Source organism: Podarcis tiliguerta (genome assembly GCF_965153285.1).
Source record: "Podarcis tiliguerta genome assembly, chromosome: 17".
NCBI lineage: Eukaryota > Metazoa > Chordata > Lepidosauria > Squamata > Lacertidae > Podarcis > Podarcis tiliguerta.
Genome location: NC_139550.1, coordinates 30,431,011 through 30,447,981, shown reverse-complemented (window position 1 = coordinate 30,447,981; position 16,971 = coordinate 30,431,011). Strand labels below are relative to the sequence as shown.

Below are 16,971 nucleotides of genomic sequence, written 5' to 3'. Positions count from 1 at the left end.
TACCTCAGGTTAAGTACTTAATTCGTTCTGGAGGTCCTTCTTAACCTGAAACTGTTCTTAACCTGAAGCACCACTTTAGCTAATGGGGCCTCCTGCTGCTGCTGTGCCACCACTGCCCGATTTCTGTTCTCATCCTAAAGCAAAGTTCTTAACCCGAGGTACTATTTCTGGGTTAGCGGAGTCTGTAACTTGAAGCGTCTGTAACCTGAGGTACCACTGTACTTGAAGAAATATTATCACAGGATTTGAACTATGAGCAACTGAAGCAATTAGATTATAATTGTATGGTTATGATTAATAGCAGGTAGGGTACAGCAGAAGGGGAGAAACAACAACTCCACGGAAAATGAGGGTGGGAAGTCGGCAAAAATAAGAGAAAAGGGGAAATTGTGTTTTGATTGAATAAGTTTAAAATATTGAAACTTAATAACATACAGTGGTACCTCGCAAGACGAATGCCTCGGAAGACGAAAGAGTTTTTCGTTTTCTGAGTTGCTTCACAAGACGAATTTCCCTATGGGCTTGCTTCGCAAGATGAAAATGTATTGCGCCTTTTTCTTAAAACCGTCAATGCATTCCTATGGGAAACCGTCAATGCACAGTGGTGCTTCGCAAGACGAAAAAATTCACAAGGCGAAAAAACTCGCAGAACGAATTAATTTCGTCTTGCAAGGCACCACTGTAATTGGGGTGGGGGGTGAAAGGGAGGTCCGGAGGGTGCCTGAATGCAGCTTGCCTGGGTCCTGGGAAGGCGGCTATTTGCCCAGCACCCCTGCCCCGAAGAGGAGCCTAGCTTTTTCCCCGCCAAGCCTCTGGAGCCCACCTTTCTTCCACTCATGAAATGGGAGGTGGGATGCTTTTGAGCAGCATGGCAGACCTTCCTTTGACCGTTCCCTGCCTCTGGAAGAAAAGGAGAGCCGTCCCGGTTCCCTTGGCCTAGGGAGGAGCGAAGGAGGGGCCCAGGCACTCTTGGAGCAGCCCAGGGCTGGGACATCGGTGCTGCCCTCGGTCTTTGCGCCCTGGCCTGCTTCAGGTGTGGCTCTTCCCTTCGCCGCAGGGGCTGTTCTCACATCGGTGTGATCAAGGCTATGGAGGAAGCCGGTCTCCCCATCGACCTGATTGGCGGCACCTCGATCGGCTCCTTCATCGGCGCCTTGTACGCGGAGGAGAGGAGCGCCGTGCGCACGAAGCAGCGAGCCAGGGAGTGGGCCAAAGTGAGCAAGTATTGGAAGCGGCGGGGTTTGGAATGGGACGGGAAACTCCAGCTGATTTGAGCCTGCCAAATTTCGGGAAACATAAGGACCTAGGAGGCTGCCCCGACCAGTATTGCCTACACTGCTTGGCCGTGGCTCGCCAAGGTTTCAGACAGGTGGCATTCCCAGTCCGAACCAAAGATCCCAGAGATTGGACCTGGGGCGTTCTGCATGCAGTAAGTATCCAAACAAACCCCTGTGTTGCAACGAGAACGTCGGCAGTGTCTAGGCAACACCATGACCATATACATACATAATAGACAATCTTTATAGAATTCATTCAAACCATAAAAAGTTCAAAATGAAATCTTTAGTCTCAAAGAATGAATGTATGTAAATGAAAATATCAAATGCTGTGGAAGAGTGCTCGTGTAATAATGTAGCCGCTGCATTCATTCGAAATAAGATGGGTTTATGAAGCATTCTATATTCACCCACCATGCTGACGAAGAATTCCACGAAACAGTAGTCAATATCCAGAATCACTGTTCAGTGTTGGACATCATATTTGTTGAATACACAAAGCTTCACAGCTTGTCTTTCATCGTACAAAGTTTGGCACCTCGCTTCATTTAAAGATTTTCAGAGGCTTTGAGACTAAAGATTTCATCTTGGACTTTTTATGGTTTGAGGGAATTCCATAAAGATTGTCCATATACGTATGTATATGGTCATCGTGTTGCCTAGACATTGTTGATGTTGGCCTTCTGCATGCAAGCAGGTGCCCTTCTGCGGAGCTACGGCGCTCCCCCAAGCTGAGAGAGGCGTTCCAGTGTGCCTTGCGGGAGTTTCCACTTGGAGTCCTGCACATCCGCTTCTCTCTTGCATCCCTGGTTCTTGACTGAGGGCTCCTAGGTGGAGCTGGGACAGAGCAACGGGAGCTCATCCCGTCGCAGGGATTCGAACAGCTGACCTTCTCATCAGCAAGCCCTAGAGGCTCAGTGGTTTAGAGCACAGAGCCACTGGCATCTCCCAGTTCGAAAGCATGCCAGTGCAAGTAGATAAATAGGTACCACAACGGCGGGAAGGTAAACGGTGTTTCTGTGCACACTGGCACTCATCCGAGTGTCCTGTTGTGCCAGAAGCGGTTTAGTCATGCTGGCCACATGGACCTGGAAAGCTGTCTGTGGATAGACGCCAGCTCCCTTGGCCTGAAAGCGAGATGAGCATTGCAACCCCATAGTCACCTTTGACTGGACTTAACTGTCCAGGGATCCTTTAATCTTTTTTAGCCCTAGGTGGGTAGAAGGCAGTAGAGCCGGGCAATATTACAATGCATTGTCTGAAACAGGTTCGAAGTTCGGATCGCAATGCCTACTTCAGATTTCTTGAGCTGGCGATACATCACGGCTCGTCAGCACAGGCAGGCAGGAGGGAAAGGCACGGTGCTGCTGGCGGCCGGGGAGCTGCAATGTACTGGCAGCTTAAATTGCCTGATCGCACATCTGCCTGCATGTTTGATTCTCCCAAGCAAGTGGGCTACATCTTTTCTATGTTCACTCCTCCTGCAACCCACCGGGAGGAAAGAGCCAGCCCTGCTTGCTTTGCAAAGGCAAAGCAACAGACCAGCAGGCAGGCAGATGGAGCAGCTTCTCAGGCTCCCTCTGCCAAGGCCAGGACTGAGCTAGAGAGGGAGGGAGCAAGCAGGACCTCCTTCGCCCAAGCAAGCAGGCAATCTCCTTCCCTTTCTCCTGGTTGTTCCCTATCTCCCCAGCCCAGCCACTTTTCCAGCCTTTCCCAGTGTTATTTCAGACATCGTGATCTGTCGCTGTGTCACGATGGTTAGCCGGGAAAACCTCACAATGTTGAAAACCAAGTATCGCCCAGCCTTAGAAGCTAGTAAATAAAATGGGGGAGGGCCAACTGAATTCTTGAATGTTTACTGGAAGGACAGATTCAGAGTTTTAGATGAGGTGGGTTCTGTCTCCCTCATGCTTTTTAATCTGTGTACGCAACAACACTTTCTTCCCGAAAAGTTAGCATGAATGCAGAAGATGAAATAAGTTGAGAAATGAGAACACGTAAATGAAATTTGATAAAGCTATAAGAGGCAGTATGAGTGAGGAAGGAAGCCCATTGTTCTAGATTCGGTGAGGCTGAATCCTTTTTAAATTTTCCACCTGTTTCTGTCTAACATCAAGACACTTTTCTGTCGCTTCTGCAGATCATGAATTCAGTGTTTGCCACAGTGCTGGACCTCACCTATCCCATAACGTCCATGTTCTCGGGCTCTGCCTTCAACACCAGCATTCACAAGGTGTTCCAGGACAAGCAGATTGAGGTATGCTCCCAGGGCCACCATGAGGGATGCCTGTGCATGTCTCTTCCACTGCCATTTTGATCTGTATCATGGCAGCTTTGTGTCTGGCAAAGGGCCTGGGTCAGGGCCGGCTTGTGCGTGAGGCCAGGTGAGGTGGCTGCCTCGGGCGGCAGCATCCACAGAAGCAGCAGATCTGACCTCCAAGGAACAAAATGCCCGCTGGAGTCTTGGCCTACCCTTTCCTGATGGCAAGGCTCTGCAAGCGCTTTTCCTTGAGAACATATCGGCAGGGTTCGGATCTGCGGTGTGGTGTGTTTTGCCCCCAGCACCGAAACATCCTGTGCTAACCCTTTTACTGCCAAAATGCAGGATGTTGAGATCTGGGGATTGCAGAATCCATAATTTTGGTGGTGCCTGCTTTGTGGCTCGTTCTCCTATTTACCACATGTGGAATTCTGGTTCTAGATGCAACATAAGATGTCTCTGTAGTATATTTATTTTAAAATGGGGTTTCAGAGTTTTTAGGGGGGGTTGAATGTTTTATGTAGATTTTCAATTTCATTGTTCTGTATGGGACAATGACAATAAAGATATTGTATGGAAGCTGCCGTGTTAAATGTCTGGAGCCACGTGCAGTAGAGATTCATTGGTTTACATCAGTGAGGATAAACCTGTGGACCAGATGTGGCCTGCCAGACCACAGGTAGGAGCTCACCAACCCTGGCAGCGCTCTAACCCCCCAGCCCCCCGGCTGATCTGAGCAGGAGATAAAGCTTTTCTGTTCTTTAAAGAGCAACTTCTAAAGGGCAATCAGCCCTCTTTATTGGGAGTTTACAAATCCCTCTGGCTGCCCTTTTCGAGAGAATCTATAAATAGCAGTCAGAAGGATCTGTTATCCCTGGTTTTAGCACTAAGCACCGCAACACTCGGTCTGGAGATTAACCTCAAAGAGCAAGCAGGAGGCTTTAAGGTAGCATTTCCTTCTGCCAGCACCGAGAATGGACTTGAGCATGTGTGGAAATGCTGCTGTTTGCTTTTCACAAATCCTTCTATGCAAAGTGAAAGGCAATTCCTCCCCAGTCCTGGAGGGAGGAGCACTGGGAATGCTCAGTATATGGTTGGTGTGTGTGTGTGTGTGTGTGTGTGTGTGTGTGTGTCTGTGAAAATGTATGTATGAGTGTGTCTTCTTTAGCGATCGCTTGTAGCCGAGTAAGATTGTCTTCCATGAACACAGCCTTAACAGTGAGTCCATAAGTGACTATGGAGGCCAATTCTGGATCCACACGTCCTTCTACAGTGGGGACATAGATTTCCGGGCAGAAGTTGACCACAGTGAGGGTTTGCCAAGTGTCCCTTCCTCTTAGCACATTTTGACCTGAGTTCAAGTGTCTTCAAAGCCCATAACACCTTTGGTAAAGGCTGTTCTCCAACTGGAGCGCTCGCAGGCCAGTGTTTCCCAGTTGTTGGGGTTTATACTACACTTTTTTAGATTTGCCTCGAGAGAGTCTTTAAACCTCTTTTGTTGACCACCAGCATTACACTTCCCATTTTTAAGTTCAGAAATAGAGTAGTTGCTTTGGAAGATGATAATCAGGCATCTGCACAACATGACCAGTCCAATAAAGTTGATGTTGAAGAATCATTGCTTTTGACACTGGTAATCTTCTTCCAGTACACTAGCATTAGTTTGCCTGTCTTCCCGAGTGAGCGTGAGTATGAGTGTGTACGCATATGTGTGTGGGTAAAAGAGCAAGATATTCTATGTCTGGTGGGTGTGAACTGCAAGTGTGTGTGTTAAATGCCCAGTGCATGTGTGGCATGTGAGTGTATCAGTATACTGACCACATCCCTTGCTGCAGTCCTCGTAGGGCTGGCTGACCATCAAAGCAGCTGTCTGGCTGAAGAAAGGTTAGCCATTCCTTCTCTGCAAGGCTCTGCATGTTTCCCTTAAGGCTACCAGGAACAGAGCAAATCAAGTAGAGACAGCAATATGCCTAAATTGTACCAGCTGTAGAATTGCCTGGTATAGAACTCGGGCGAGGGCAAGTGAGTTTACATGTGCAGGTCAGATGTGTCCTCTTGGCGGCTTTCCTCGCCACCCCCTCCTCAGAGCCCTTGAAGACGGGATTCCTGTGTATGTGATCACTGTCCCACTCTGCTGTGTCCAATGCAGGATCTGTGGCTCCCGTATTTTAACGTGACGACAGACATCACAGCTTCCGCCATGCGAGTCCACAAAGATGGTAAGTGTGCATTTCCTCTTCTGGCCCAGGGGGCTTGGGTTCGAAACACACACACCAAGCCCCTGAAGTTCAGCGACGGCCCATCATGTCCAAACACGTCTGGCCTTGAACCCCCCAATTGGAAGGAAATGTGGTTTAGGGAATGCCGTAGAGAGAGGCCCCTGGGGTGTTGGAGATAATGAGGCTGAAAGGGAAACGGGTGTCTGCATAGAACCTAGGTTTCCTGCTCAAAATAGGTCTGTTGCACTGCTGTTGTTGTTCCAGCCCTCAGTTTTGGTTCTTGCCCGCATCCCCATTTGAGGATCGTAACACTCAATTCCTGGCACAGGAAGAGGTGTGGTGGTCCTACTGATGTACCTGTAGAGTCTCCTGCAAAATCCCAGGCCCGTCAGGTTGGGGGGGGGGTACAGATGTGAGGGCCTGTTGCTTGCCCAAGCGAGAGCAGACTGTGTCATCCTGCCCAAGAGTATGCACAATTTTCTGTGGCAGATGCTTACCTTCAATTCTCAAGGCCATTCAACGCCCCTTTCGCAGCCAAGACAAGGCGCCCTTCAGAGCAAAGCCTCGTTTAATGGACAACATTTTGTGGAGGAGGGAAGCCTTGAGAAGCCACAATAAAACATCTTGACATCATGACGCCACAACAGGAAGGACCCATGGGGTGATTGAGATAGAGAGAGAAATAGATATATAAAAGAATGATAATTTGGGGGGGGGGAGGGTCCTTGAGAGGGCCACACAAAAAATTGGAGGAGGCAGGTGTGGCCCACAGGCCCCCACTTAACTATCCTGCTTTAGAGAGAAGTTTCTTCTTTCCAAAGATCCTGGCCAGGCCTTTATGGCCTCACACTTGTCTCTGGTCAAAGAGCCCCCACATTAGAGCAAGGCCCGAGTTTCTTTCTCTCCTGCCAGCACAATCTGGCGAAGTTAGGTCTTCAGCTTGCTGAAAGGCAGGCCAGGAGAAGCTGAGAAGACCTAGGTAGCCGCCCAAATCTGGGGTGGCTCCTCAGGGAGGCTGGCCTTTCCTTACTATAGAAGACTTGGCTGGAGATGAGTCCTTCGCATCCTGCCTTTCTCAACCTGTGGGTCCCCAGATGTTGTTGAACTACAACTCCCATCACCCCTAGTTGGCAAGGCCAGAGCTCAGGGATGATGGGAGTTGTAGTCCAACAACATCTGGGGACCCACAGGTTGCTGCTCTAGAGGTAACTAGAGAAGGTCAGAAAGAACTAAGGTTGCACCTACTTTCCTTGGATTGCAAAAAGGGGCGTTTTGAGGGGCGGGGAGACAGGGGTTTGTTTAGTCCTGGCATTCATTGGGTCCCATTCCTCCATCTCCAATGGCAGTGCTGGCAGAGTGAAGAGAGCACTCTGTGATCTGTTTCACCACGGCCTCCTCGCTCTCCAGCCCAACCTTGGGGCCTGCTTTTCCTTGTAACCCTTCTGCTCTGCACTAAACTCACTAACTGTTGCCATATTTGCGCCGGATTCCCATGTCCTGGGGGAGCCAGGCGGCAAGAGGGGGCTACAGCCCTCCCCTCCCTGCCTTCCCAAGGGGGGAGAGGCAGTGGGTGCCTGCCAGCTGCGTCCTGCCGGGGCAGAGAGAGGTGGGCAAGCGGTCTTAACGCAGTGAACTGCAATGAATGAATGAGCTTTGTAGCCTGCTTCAGAAGGGGGATGGATCGTGTCTGGGGCAGAGAAGGGAGGCGGGGCGGGGGGGTGTTGCCGTGTCCCCTCCGGGCCCCACTGTTGCAAACATCAGATCTCACCTGGGACATTGTCACAGCAGCCGTGCCCGTCTGCAGGGCAGGGATACCGGGAGGCTATAACTGCCTGGCTTTCTTCATTCTCTGCCCACTTTTCTGTCCTTCCTAACACAGCTAACACCTTCTTCCCCATCCCCAGGTAGTCAGGCTGTGTGTGTGTGGGTGTGCATGTTCTCAGGTTACAGACGCTTCAGGTTACATACTCCGCTAACCCAGAAATAGTACCCCAGGTTAAGAACTTTGCTTCAGGATGAGAACAGATATGGTGCTCTGACGGCGCGGTGGCAGCGGGAGGCCTCATTAGCTAAAGTGGTGCTTCAGGTTAAGAACAGTTTCAGGTTAAGAACGGACCTCTGGAACGAATTAAGTTCTTAACCCGAGGTACCACTGTATATATCTTTCCATACCTAGGGAGTCGGATCTTTCAAACTAAGGTGGAGGAGGGGGGTTCATTGCAGATCCTGCCATCTGCAAGAGATTGGCTATAGAGCAGCGTTTCCCAAACTCCAGCTGTTTTTAGACCACAACTCCCATCATCCCTAGCTAGCAGGGTCAGTGGTCAGGGATGATGGGAATTGTAGTCAAAAAAATAGCTGGAGAGGAGACACAAGTTTGGGAAACCCTGCAGAGGAAAGCTTGAGTGTGCTACGTTCTCTTCTATGGGGGGCTGAAAATTCAGTGTTTCCTATGAAGTGCTGCTCCTGGTAGGATCCTGCTCTCTTTTTTCCTAGTCTGGGAGCCAACCAAGGCAGGGCAGGTTATCTGCCCTTGCCTTAGACTTGGCAACAATGGTGGTGGCAGTCTGTCTGCATCATGTCTGCTGCCAAAGGACTCCAACACTCCTCTTTGCAAAGTCCCCTGGGAGAGTCTCCTACTGACACCTCCCCCCCCAATGAAGGGGATGTCCCACCTCTCTCTGGTTGTTGTGTTGTTGGTTTAGTGGCCTTGTGTTTTCTTGAACTGTTTAGATGGTTCGTCACCCAGAGAACCCTGGTTAGGGGTGACTGTTAACCCCAAGAAACAAATCAATCTCATTGCAACCCCCATCCCATGCAACATAAGTTCCTCATCGTTTTTGCCCTAATCCCGCTTCTTATGGTCCAGGTAACTATGGTTGCTGCTCCACAGGCAGGGGCTCTCTGGTTTCCCAGTGCTTTGGGATCCAGAACCAGCCTCCCTGTTTCGGAACTCTGCCATCTCTTGGCCATGATGGCTGCCCTGAAGACTCTGCCGTGTCCTTTACTCCAGCAATTGATAGCTTTTGGCCCTCAGGCCTAGTTTGGCCTGCTGTACAGTAGAGGTTGGGACGCGGGTGGCGCTATGGTCTAAGCCACGGAGGCTCTTGGGCTTGCCGATCAGAAGGTCGGTGGTTCGAATCCCCGCGACGGGGTGAGCTCCCGTTGCTCTGTCCCTGCTCCTGCCAACCTAGCAGTTCGAAAGCACATCAAAGTGCAAGTAGATAAATAGGTACCGCTCCAGCGGGAAGGTAAATGGCGTTTCCGTGCGCTGCTCTGGCATACAGCTTCCGAGTCATGGGGCCAGCAAACCAGAGCAGCCCACAGAAACACCGTTTACCTTCCCACCGGAGCAGTACCTATTTATCTACTTGCACTTTTACGTGCTTTCGAACTGCTATTTTACGTGCTTTCGAACTGCTAGGTTGGCAGGAGCAGGGACTTAGCAATGGGAGCTCACCCCGTCGCAGGGATTTGAACCGCGACATTTCGATCGGCAAGCCCTAGGCTCAGTGGTTTAGACTACAGCGCCACCTGGAGTTTAAACAGGAGGAGAGGCCAGGAAACAAATTCAGTGACACGGCACGGCAGTGGGTAGGTGGCAGGGTTGTGCAAGGGATAGGAAGCACAGCCGCATTCCCAGAGGGTTCGATTTCAGCAAGACGCCTGCTCTGTTTCGTGGCCTCTCACATCGAATGGATTGATGGATGCACACCCTGGTCCTCCTCCAGTGAAGAAAGCCTTCCCAGAATCCTTTTCTCCACCCTCACTCCCCCACCACGTGCACGTTGTATTTCTGAAGCTTCTGTCATGATGTCATTTCCTGTCCTGTGCTCCTTCCCCTCTCCCTTCCCCTCCCCTCCCCTCTCTCCCTTTGATTGAATCTCCCGTCTTCCATCCGGCAGGGAGCGTGTGGCGCTACGTCCGAGCCAGTGCATCTTACACCCCTTATTTGCCTCCTCTCTGCGACCCCAAGGACAGTCACTTGCTTGTGGATGGCTGCTATGTTAACAATGTCCCAGGTCAGCATCGCGTTCGCCTCGCTACCTTGGCTGCTGGGCGCAGTGGGGATGGAGACAGTCAGTTGACTTGGGACACGCTTTTCACCCTTCCGAACCGCTGCCGCCGCCCTTTGTCTGCTACGACAAGCCTGTCTCCTGCCCACGGGCACCCTTTCCCCGGGCTGGCGGTTCTGCATGGCAAGGGAAGCTGGTGGAGGACCGTTCCCAATATGGGAAGGCAGGCCGAGATGGAAAGGGAACAGTTCTTCCCTACTGCTGCTGCTGGGCTTAGAAGGGGAGGCAAATTGGTACCGTATTTTTCACCCTATAGGACGCACTTTTTCCCCTCCAAAAATGAAGGGGAAATGTGTGTGCGTCTTATGGAGCGAATGCAGGCTCCTTGGCTTCAGCGATAGCAACGCGAAGCCTCCGAAGTTCAGCGGGAGAGCTCCCCCCGCGCTCCAGAGGCTTCGTGTTGCTTTCACTGAAGCCGCCTGAAGCCCCCGGAGCGCAGCGGGAACTCCCACTGCGCTCCGGGGGCTTCAGGCAGCTATCCGCAAGCCTTCGGAGCGCAGCGGGAGTTCCCACTGCGCTCCGAAGGCTTGCAGATAGCCGTCTGAAGCCTGGAGAGCGAGAGGGGTCAGTGCACACCGATCTTTCTTGCTCTCCAGGCTTCACTTCGCTGGAGAGGTGCTACACAGTTTTCCCTCTCTGTGCAGCGCCCCTTCAGCGAAGCGGGAGGAGAAATGGAAGGGGCTCTGTTTCTCCTGCCGCTTCGCTGAAGGGGCGCTGAGCAGAGAGGGGGAGAATTCTTTTTTCCTGTTCTTCCCCTCCTATGGTCTGGTGCATCCTATAGAGGGGAAAATACGGTAGGTTTGGGGCCGGAAGAGTTTGCCCTACGAGAGCCATGCAGAATTCTCCCGCCAGGGGAAAGGTGGCCTTGGGAGCCGTGCTGGGGGCCTCTTTCTCCATCCCTCTTCCGAAGGGCTCGTTGCTGCTCTGGGTTTCTCTCTCTTCTACTGATTGCATTTGTTCCCACATTGGTTAGGCTCGCTGTGGCGGTACGTGCGAGCTAGCATGACCCTTTCCGGGTACCTACCGCCACTCTGCGACCCCAAGGACGGCAATTTGCTGATGGACGGCGGCTACATCAACAACCTCCCAGGCAAGTATCGGCCGGTCACGGAGGACAAGGAGCAGGGTTGCGGAAACTCCCCCTTGCCTCCCGACCCCCTGAAACATCTCATTTTCAGCAGCGGGCACCCACCTTTAGCAGCCCTCGCGAGGAGGACACGGGCTGGGATTGGGGAACCGACTAAAGCCCCGCCTTGCCCAAAGTTATGGAGGTGAACAAACAGGAATGGCCTGGGAACTCTGTGTGTGCCTTATGATGGCTTCCGCTCACACAAAGGGATTCACCCTAATAAACTAACATCTGCTGTTGGAAAGAGTATGCAGAAAAATTCAGCGCTGAATTCCACATCTCCTGAGCTGAGAGAGGGCAGGATAAGGCTGTCCAGGGCTGCTAGCCGTTATTTATTTACTTATTGAAATTATATACTCCCCTATACCTGGGGCGGGAGGGTCCCAGGGCGATTCACAGAATAAAGGGCGGTTCACAGAATGGGTATGCTGTGCCTCTATGGCCGGAGGCAGCTGTACATCTGAATTCCCGTTGCTTGGAATCACAAGCAGAGTTCTCTCACCCTCGAATCCTGCTTGCAGGTTTCTAACAGGCCCCTGTGGCCATTTTGAGAGCAGGAGGCTGGACTGAGCTGGTCATCCAGGAGGCCCTTTTTATAGTGCAGTCATAAGAAGAGGAAGGCATCGTATGGTCACAGTTCATACCTGCTTGTGACTTCATCTCCCGCAGGTCTCCTGCCTGCCCCGTCGCTCCTCAGTATCAGTGAGGGGGAAACCTGTGGGGGATTTCCACTTTGAGCCCCTGTGGACTAAGGCCCACATGCTCATTTCTATTTATTCAGAGAGAGAGAGAGGAGAGGATTTTTTGAGTTAGAAGGGACCCCAAGCATCATCCAGTCCAAGCCCTGCAATGCAGGAATCTCAGCTAAAGCATCCTTGGCAGATGGCAATCCAACTGGGCCATCCAGAGGGAGACTGTTCCACTGTTGAGCCGCTCTTACCCTCAGAAACTTCTTCCTGGTGTTTAGTCAGATCTCCTTTCTTGCGACTTTAATAATAATAATTATAATATTTTTTTATTTATAACCTGCCCTTCCCGGTTTAAAAACCAGGCTCAGGGCGGCTAACAGCAAATATAAATGATTAAAATGCGACTTAGAAACAGCATAAAACAGCATAAAATACAACATAAAATGCAGCATCAATCTCAATAAAATTCAAAAATTCAGGGGTCATTTTTTGGGGGAGTAAACCCAATCAGTAGATATCAAATGATCACCAGGGTTAACTGGCTAAGTTGGTCCTACTAGGGCCAGCAAGGAGACCAGGGAAGAATTTAAATGCGGGGTCCCAGAAAGTGTTTCTTCAAAGGGAATAGAGGATTAGGCTAATTCAAATTGAAGGCCAGGCAGAATAGCTCTGTCTTACAGGCCCTGCGGAAGGAGATCAAGTCCTGCAGGGCCCTAGTCTCGTGGGACAGAGCATTCCACCAGGTCGGAGCTGTCACTGAAGCCATTGGTTCGAATCCTACCCTCCAGAGCAGGAGAAAACAAGCTTGCTCCATTTTCCACGGGACAGCCCTTGAGATATTTGAAGATAGCTATCAGATCTCCTCTCAGTTTCCTCTTTTCTCATCTTGTCCCGCTGTTTCAGTTGGTTTGCTTCTCTGAATGAACAACAACAGTTTGTTTTTATTTTAAAAAATCATGTCAGATCAGCGACAGGAGAAACTTCCAGCCAGCGTACAACCAAAAGGTCTGAAAGAGCTGAGAAAATACAAGGGGGTTTCACTCACACACAAAAAAAAACAACCAAGCAGAACAGCGTTGGAACCAGCAGAGTCTCCCAGGGGAGCACATTCTAAATCTGGGGCACCACAACCAAGAAAGCCTTGTGCCAGATTGTTCATTTTACATTTCCAAATACAATGTTTTCATTTTATCTCTGCAGCTAATTAGGACTAACATTTTGTACACCATCCACCTATGAGCATCTCCTGTGCAAGTCCCATTCGGTGTTCCAGGAAAATTATGCCCCTACGCCAATCATGATTTCTTTAAAAAACATTTAAAAAGCTGGCTGTCTCTTAAGAACTAATAGTCATGCCACAGAAAAATCCCTTTGGAGCCTTTGCACATCTCAAATTTGGGACACCTCAACCAGGAGGGCCCTATCCTGGATTGCTAGGCATTGCCCATTGCTTTTTTTAAAAAAAATATCACAATCCTTGGCTTTAATAGTGGAGGAATAAAATCCAGAACGACATGGGTCTTCCTCAAAAGCTGTCACACAGTTCAGAACAAAGAGGCTGCCTGATTATGGTCCCTCATTCCCCTGTGTCAATTTTCTGATGCAAATTCTCCCCAACCACTTTGGAACTGTTGTTGATCACAGAGCAAAAAACCACATATATATATATATATTTACCTGTATGTTTCCCCCTCTGTCACTGATGGGAGCCCAGGTGGGCAGGATTTTTAGTTGGGAAGGGGTTAAAAGAACCTTTCCGCCTTATTCTCAGTTCATATCAGCCCTGTCCCAAAGCGTGACTACTTTTAGCAAAAGGAAGGCGACGCTAGAAGATCGGATGGTGACTCTTCCGCACTGCACTTAGTTTGGCTCTGAGTATTCACCAAACTATAATTCCCAGGTTTCCTCCTGGTTCAAGTTTGCACTGCAGATGGACTTATGATGCGTTGCTTCCTATTTTGCCCAATGCCTGCACTGCAAGAGGCAGGTATGTAACACGGCAGAAGGAAAATGTGGGCGTCCCTCTTGTTCTCAAGATCTTGTGCAGCAATGCCCACTCCGGAGCAACGGCTGGGCCGCAAGGCAGCCCTTTCAAAAGTCATTTCCCGTAGGCTACTGCATGTTGCTGAACATCTGTGTTTCTGCTTCTGGTCTATTGCTGAACTCTCTCTTAACACTTATCCTTTCCCTGCCTTTGTAAAATTCAGACTTGTGGTTTTTCCCCCTCTGTTCGGTGGAGCTGGCGCACACTCATAGTTTCTTTTCTTCCTTTCGTATCTCAGGAAAGGCTGTTGATGTGTTCCGGGTCTTCTTTTATCTGTGTAGCCTTTGTCTGATCTTCCCCCTGCCTTGTTCCCCCCATTCTCGGCTTCCCTCCAGATTTGTGATAACGAAATTACAACCTCCCGGACGATATCATCTCAGTGCGGATGCTTCCCCCAAGCGGCCTTGGTTTTGTCCGATGCTTCTGTCCCTTCAGCCTTGGTTTTCTGTGCTTGCAGCACCCGATTGGCCTGATTGACTGGTGCTCAGCTGCAACCAGAGCTCTTGTGATGGCTGAGCAATAAAAAGCCATGTCCTGATACCAGAATAGATTATGCATTATTTCAATATATTCTGCTGATGATTACCCTCTAAAACATCTCCCTCTCCTTAACCACTTAGCACCTTCAGAGATGTCACCATTCACTGCCCATGCGGTTGTTTTTCTAAATCTATTCAACACCGTAAGGGCTAGAAACTTATTTTAAAGAAAGTTCAGAATGCTGAATCCAATTATATTCGAGACATTAAACACAGTGGATGCCAGTTTAGACTTTTCTTCAAACCATGTGAGCAAGATGTTGAATCTGAATCAGGACTTGTTAAAAGAAATGGTTGAAAACCATTTTGCGAACCTGATTACCTAATTATTTTGAATCCCTGGGTGTTAAATTTCAGGTTCTTTCATTTGCTAGAGCTTATAGGAAGGGAGTCTTGGCTCGGCTACCTTAACTGCCCCTCTGCAAGCTCTGCTGCCGTTCCTCCAAATCAGGCAGGCCGGTAAGCTCAAGCTGTCTTGCTGAGCGAAGCCGAGGAAGAAGTTGGCCTTGTTTTCTGGCTTGCCTTTCCCTTCTCCAGAAACCAATAGAGAAAAGAGATGTGCTGTCTTGTGAGGCTGCTTAGCTACTGGCCCAAAATTTCGGCATCTTTAATAGCTGTGCGGCAAAAAAGAGATTTGGCAGGTGACTCCAGCGACTCTTCCATCCACTCTCAAACCCTAGAGAGCTTTGAGACGAGAGAGATTCCCCTTCTGCAACTCTGGGTACCGGCAACGCTCTGCCCTCTCCCACCGCAGCTCTCTGATATTGTTGTGATGCTCTTAGGCATCTCCTGTGGCCCATCCCTTCGGAAATCCAGGTTGCTTCCATCTCCCTGAGGCATCTCTCTCTCTCTTCCTCCCCTTGATGCAGCTGACATTGCCCGCAACATGGGTGCCAAGACGGTGATTGCCATCGATGTGGGTAGTCAGGATGAAACAGACCTGTGCAACTATGGAGACTGCCTGTCCGGTTGGTGGCTGCTTTGGAAGCGCCTCAACCCCTGGGCTGAAAAGGTCAAGGTAAGGCCACCCCACAACTTCCTGGTGAAGATTCCTGTCTGGGTGGGGCTCATTAGTTATCAATCTGTCACATCATTCTTCTTTCTAGGCCAGGGGTCAGCAACCCGCGGCTCCGGAGCCGCATGTGGCTCTTTTACACCTTTGCCGCTGCTCCGGGGCGGATACTAGCGAGGGAAGGAGGCGCATTGTGCGCCCCGACACTCCCCACTGTGGCGGGCGCTGTACTGGCTGTGACGTCGCATGGGGGCGGTGCATGCGTTAGTCACGCACCGTCCCGACGTCACCTTCCCGCCCGCTGTCAGATCGCGGCTCTGGAGATATATTTGTTTTAAATGTCGCAATGGTTTTGCGGCTCCCAGTTGTTGTTTTCTTTGGAAATGGGTCCAAGTGGCTCTTTTTGTCTTAAAGGTTGCAGACCCCTGTTCTAGGCTTTCTAAAGTTGTTGAATCTCTTGTTTGTTGTCTAGAAAGCACGAATCGGGAAGAAGTCCTCCACCTTAGCATTACTTCCAAGATAATAACTCTAGTAATACATTTTAGGACCTTTTCAAATATTGTTGGAGGGGTGGTCCTCTAAATGCGTAGATCTTTTCTTTGTGAGGGATCCAGTGACTTCTCTGCCCAGGAATGTCAATGTAAATAGCGAAACATTAATTACTCACATTACTGCTTTTATATGTTGCGATATAGAACTAGATGACTAGGGACGCGGGTGGCGCTGTGGTCTAAACCACTGAGCCTCTTGGGCCTACGGATCGGAAGGTTGGCGGTTCAAATCCCCGCCACGGGTGAGCTCCCGTTGCTCTGTCCCAGCTCCTGCCAACCTAGCAGTTCAAAAGCACACCAGTGCAAGTAGATAAATAGGTACCACTATGGCAGGAAAGTAAACAGCGTTTCCATGTGCTCTGGTTTCCGTCACAGTGTGGCAGAATGTGGCAGCTAGTCTGGTGACTGGGAGTGGTCGCCGAGACCACATAACACCAGTCCTAAAAGATGTACATTGGCTCCCAGTACATTTCCGAGCACAAATCAAAGTGTTGGTGCTGACCTTGAAAGCCCTAAACGGCCTCGGCCCAGTATACCTGAAGGATATCCCCATCCTTCAGCCCGGACACTGAGGTCCAGCACTGGTGGCCTTCTGGCGGTTCCCTCACTGCAAGAAGTGAGGTTACAGGGAATCAGGCAGAGGGCCTTCTTGGTAGTGGTGCCCGCTCTGTGGAACGCCCTCCCATCAGATGTCAAAGAAATAAACAACTACCCGACTTTTAGGAAACATCTGAAGGCAGCCCTGTTTAGGGAAGTTTTTAATGTTTGATGTTTTATTGTGTTTTTAATATTCTGTGCCCAGAGTGGCTGGGGAAACCCAGCCAGATGGGTTGGGTATAAATAAATTATTGTTATTGTTATTGTTATTCCTTGCACTACACAAGGTTTGGGGGGAAACAGGGAATTGGGAAATGGCTAAAGGGAAAACACACACACACCCCTTGTCTCTTTGTGGCCACAGAGTGCCTTTGCCCTTTCCTTCCAGGTGCCTGACATGGCCGAAATCCAGTCTCGCCTGGCCTATGTCTCTTGTGTGCGGCAGCTGGAGGTGGTGAAGAGCAGTTCGTACTGTGAGTACATCCGCCCTCCCATCGATCGCTTCAAAACCATGGACTTCGGCAAGTTTGACGAAATCTACGTGAGTCCTGGGACCCCAGCCGGGCCTGTTCACATCC

At 50.2% G+C, this 16,971-nt stretch overlaps 2 protein-coding genes across 10 annotated transcripts in view; both read left to right on the top strand.

Moving 5' to 3' along the window:
* LOC310667684 (uncharacterized protein) overlaps positions 1-16,971 on the top strand; it is a 46,293-nt gene that overhangs the window by 1,745 nt on the left and 27,577 nt on the right. The gene's annotated exons all lie outside the window — the stretch shown is intronic.
* The window catches only part of PNPLA6 (patatin like domain 6, lysophospholipase), a 75,470-nt gene that overhangs the window by 52,862 nt on the left and 5,637 nt on the right, over positions 1-16,971 (top strand). For 3 of the 9 annotated variants that reach the window (XM_083419425.1, XM_083419429.1, XM_083419428.1), the window contains exons 27-33: positions 1,058-1,214; positions 3,418-3,534; positions 5,687-5,756; positions 9,662-9,778; positions 10,806-10,922; positions 15,103-15,251; positions 16,782-16,934. In XM_083419425.1, the coding sequence (XP_083275551.1) occupies positions 1,058-1,214; positions 3,418-3,534; positions 5,687-5,756; positions 9,662-9,778; positions 10,806-10,922; positions 15,103-15,251; positions 16,782-16,934 (880 nt within the window). The remainder of the gene's footprint in view (positions 1-1,057; positions 1,215-3,417; positions 3,535-5,686; positions 5,757-9,661; positions 9,779-10,805; positions 10,923-15,102; positions 15,252-16,781; positions 16,935-16,971) is intronic. The other 6 variants (XM_083419427.1, XM_083419432.1, XM_083419426.1 and 3 more) reach the window with 3 other exon arrangements.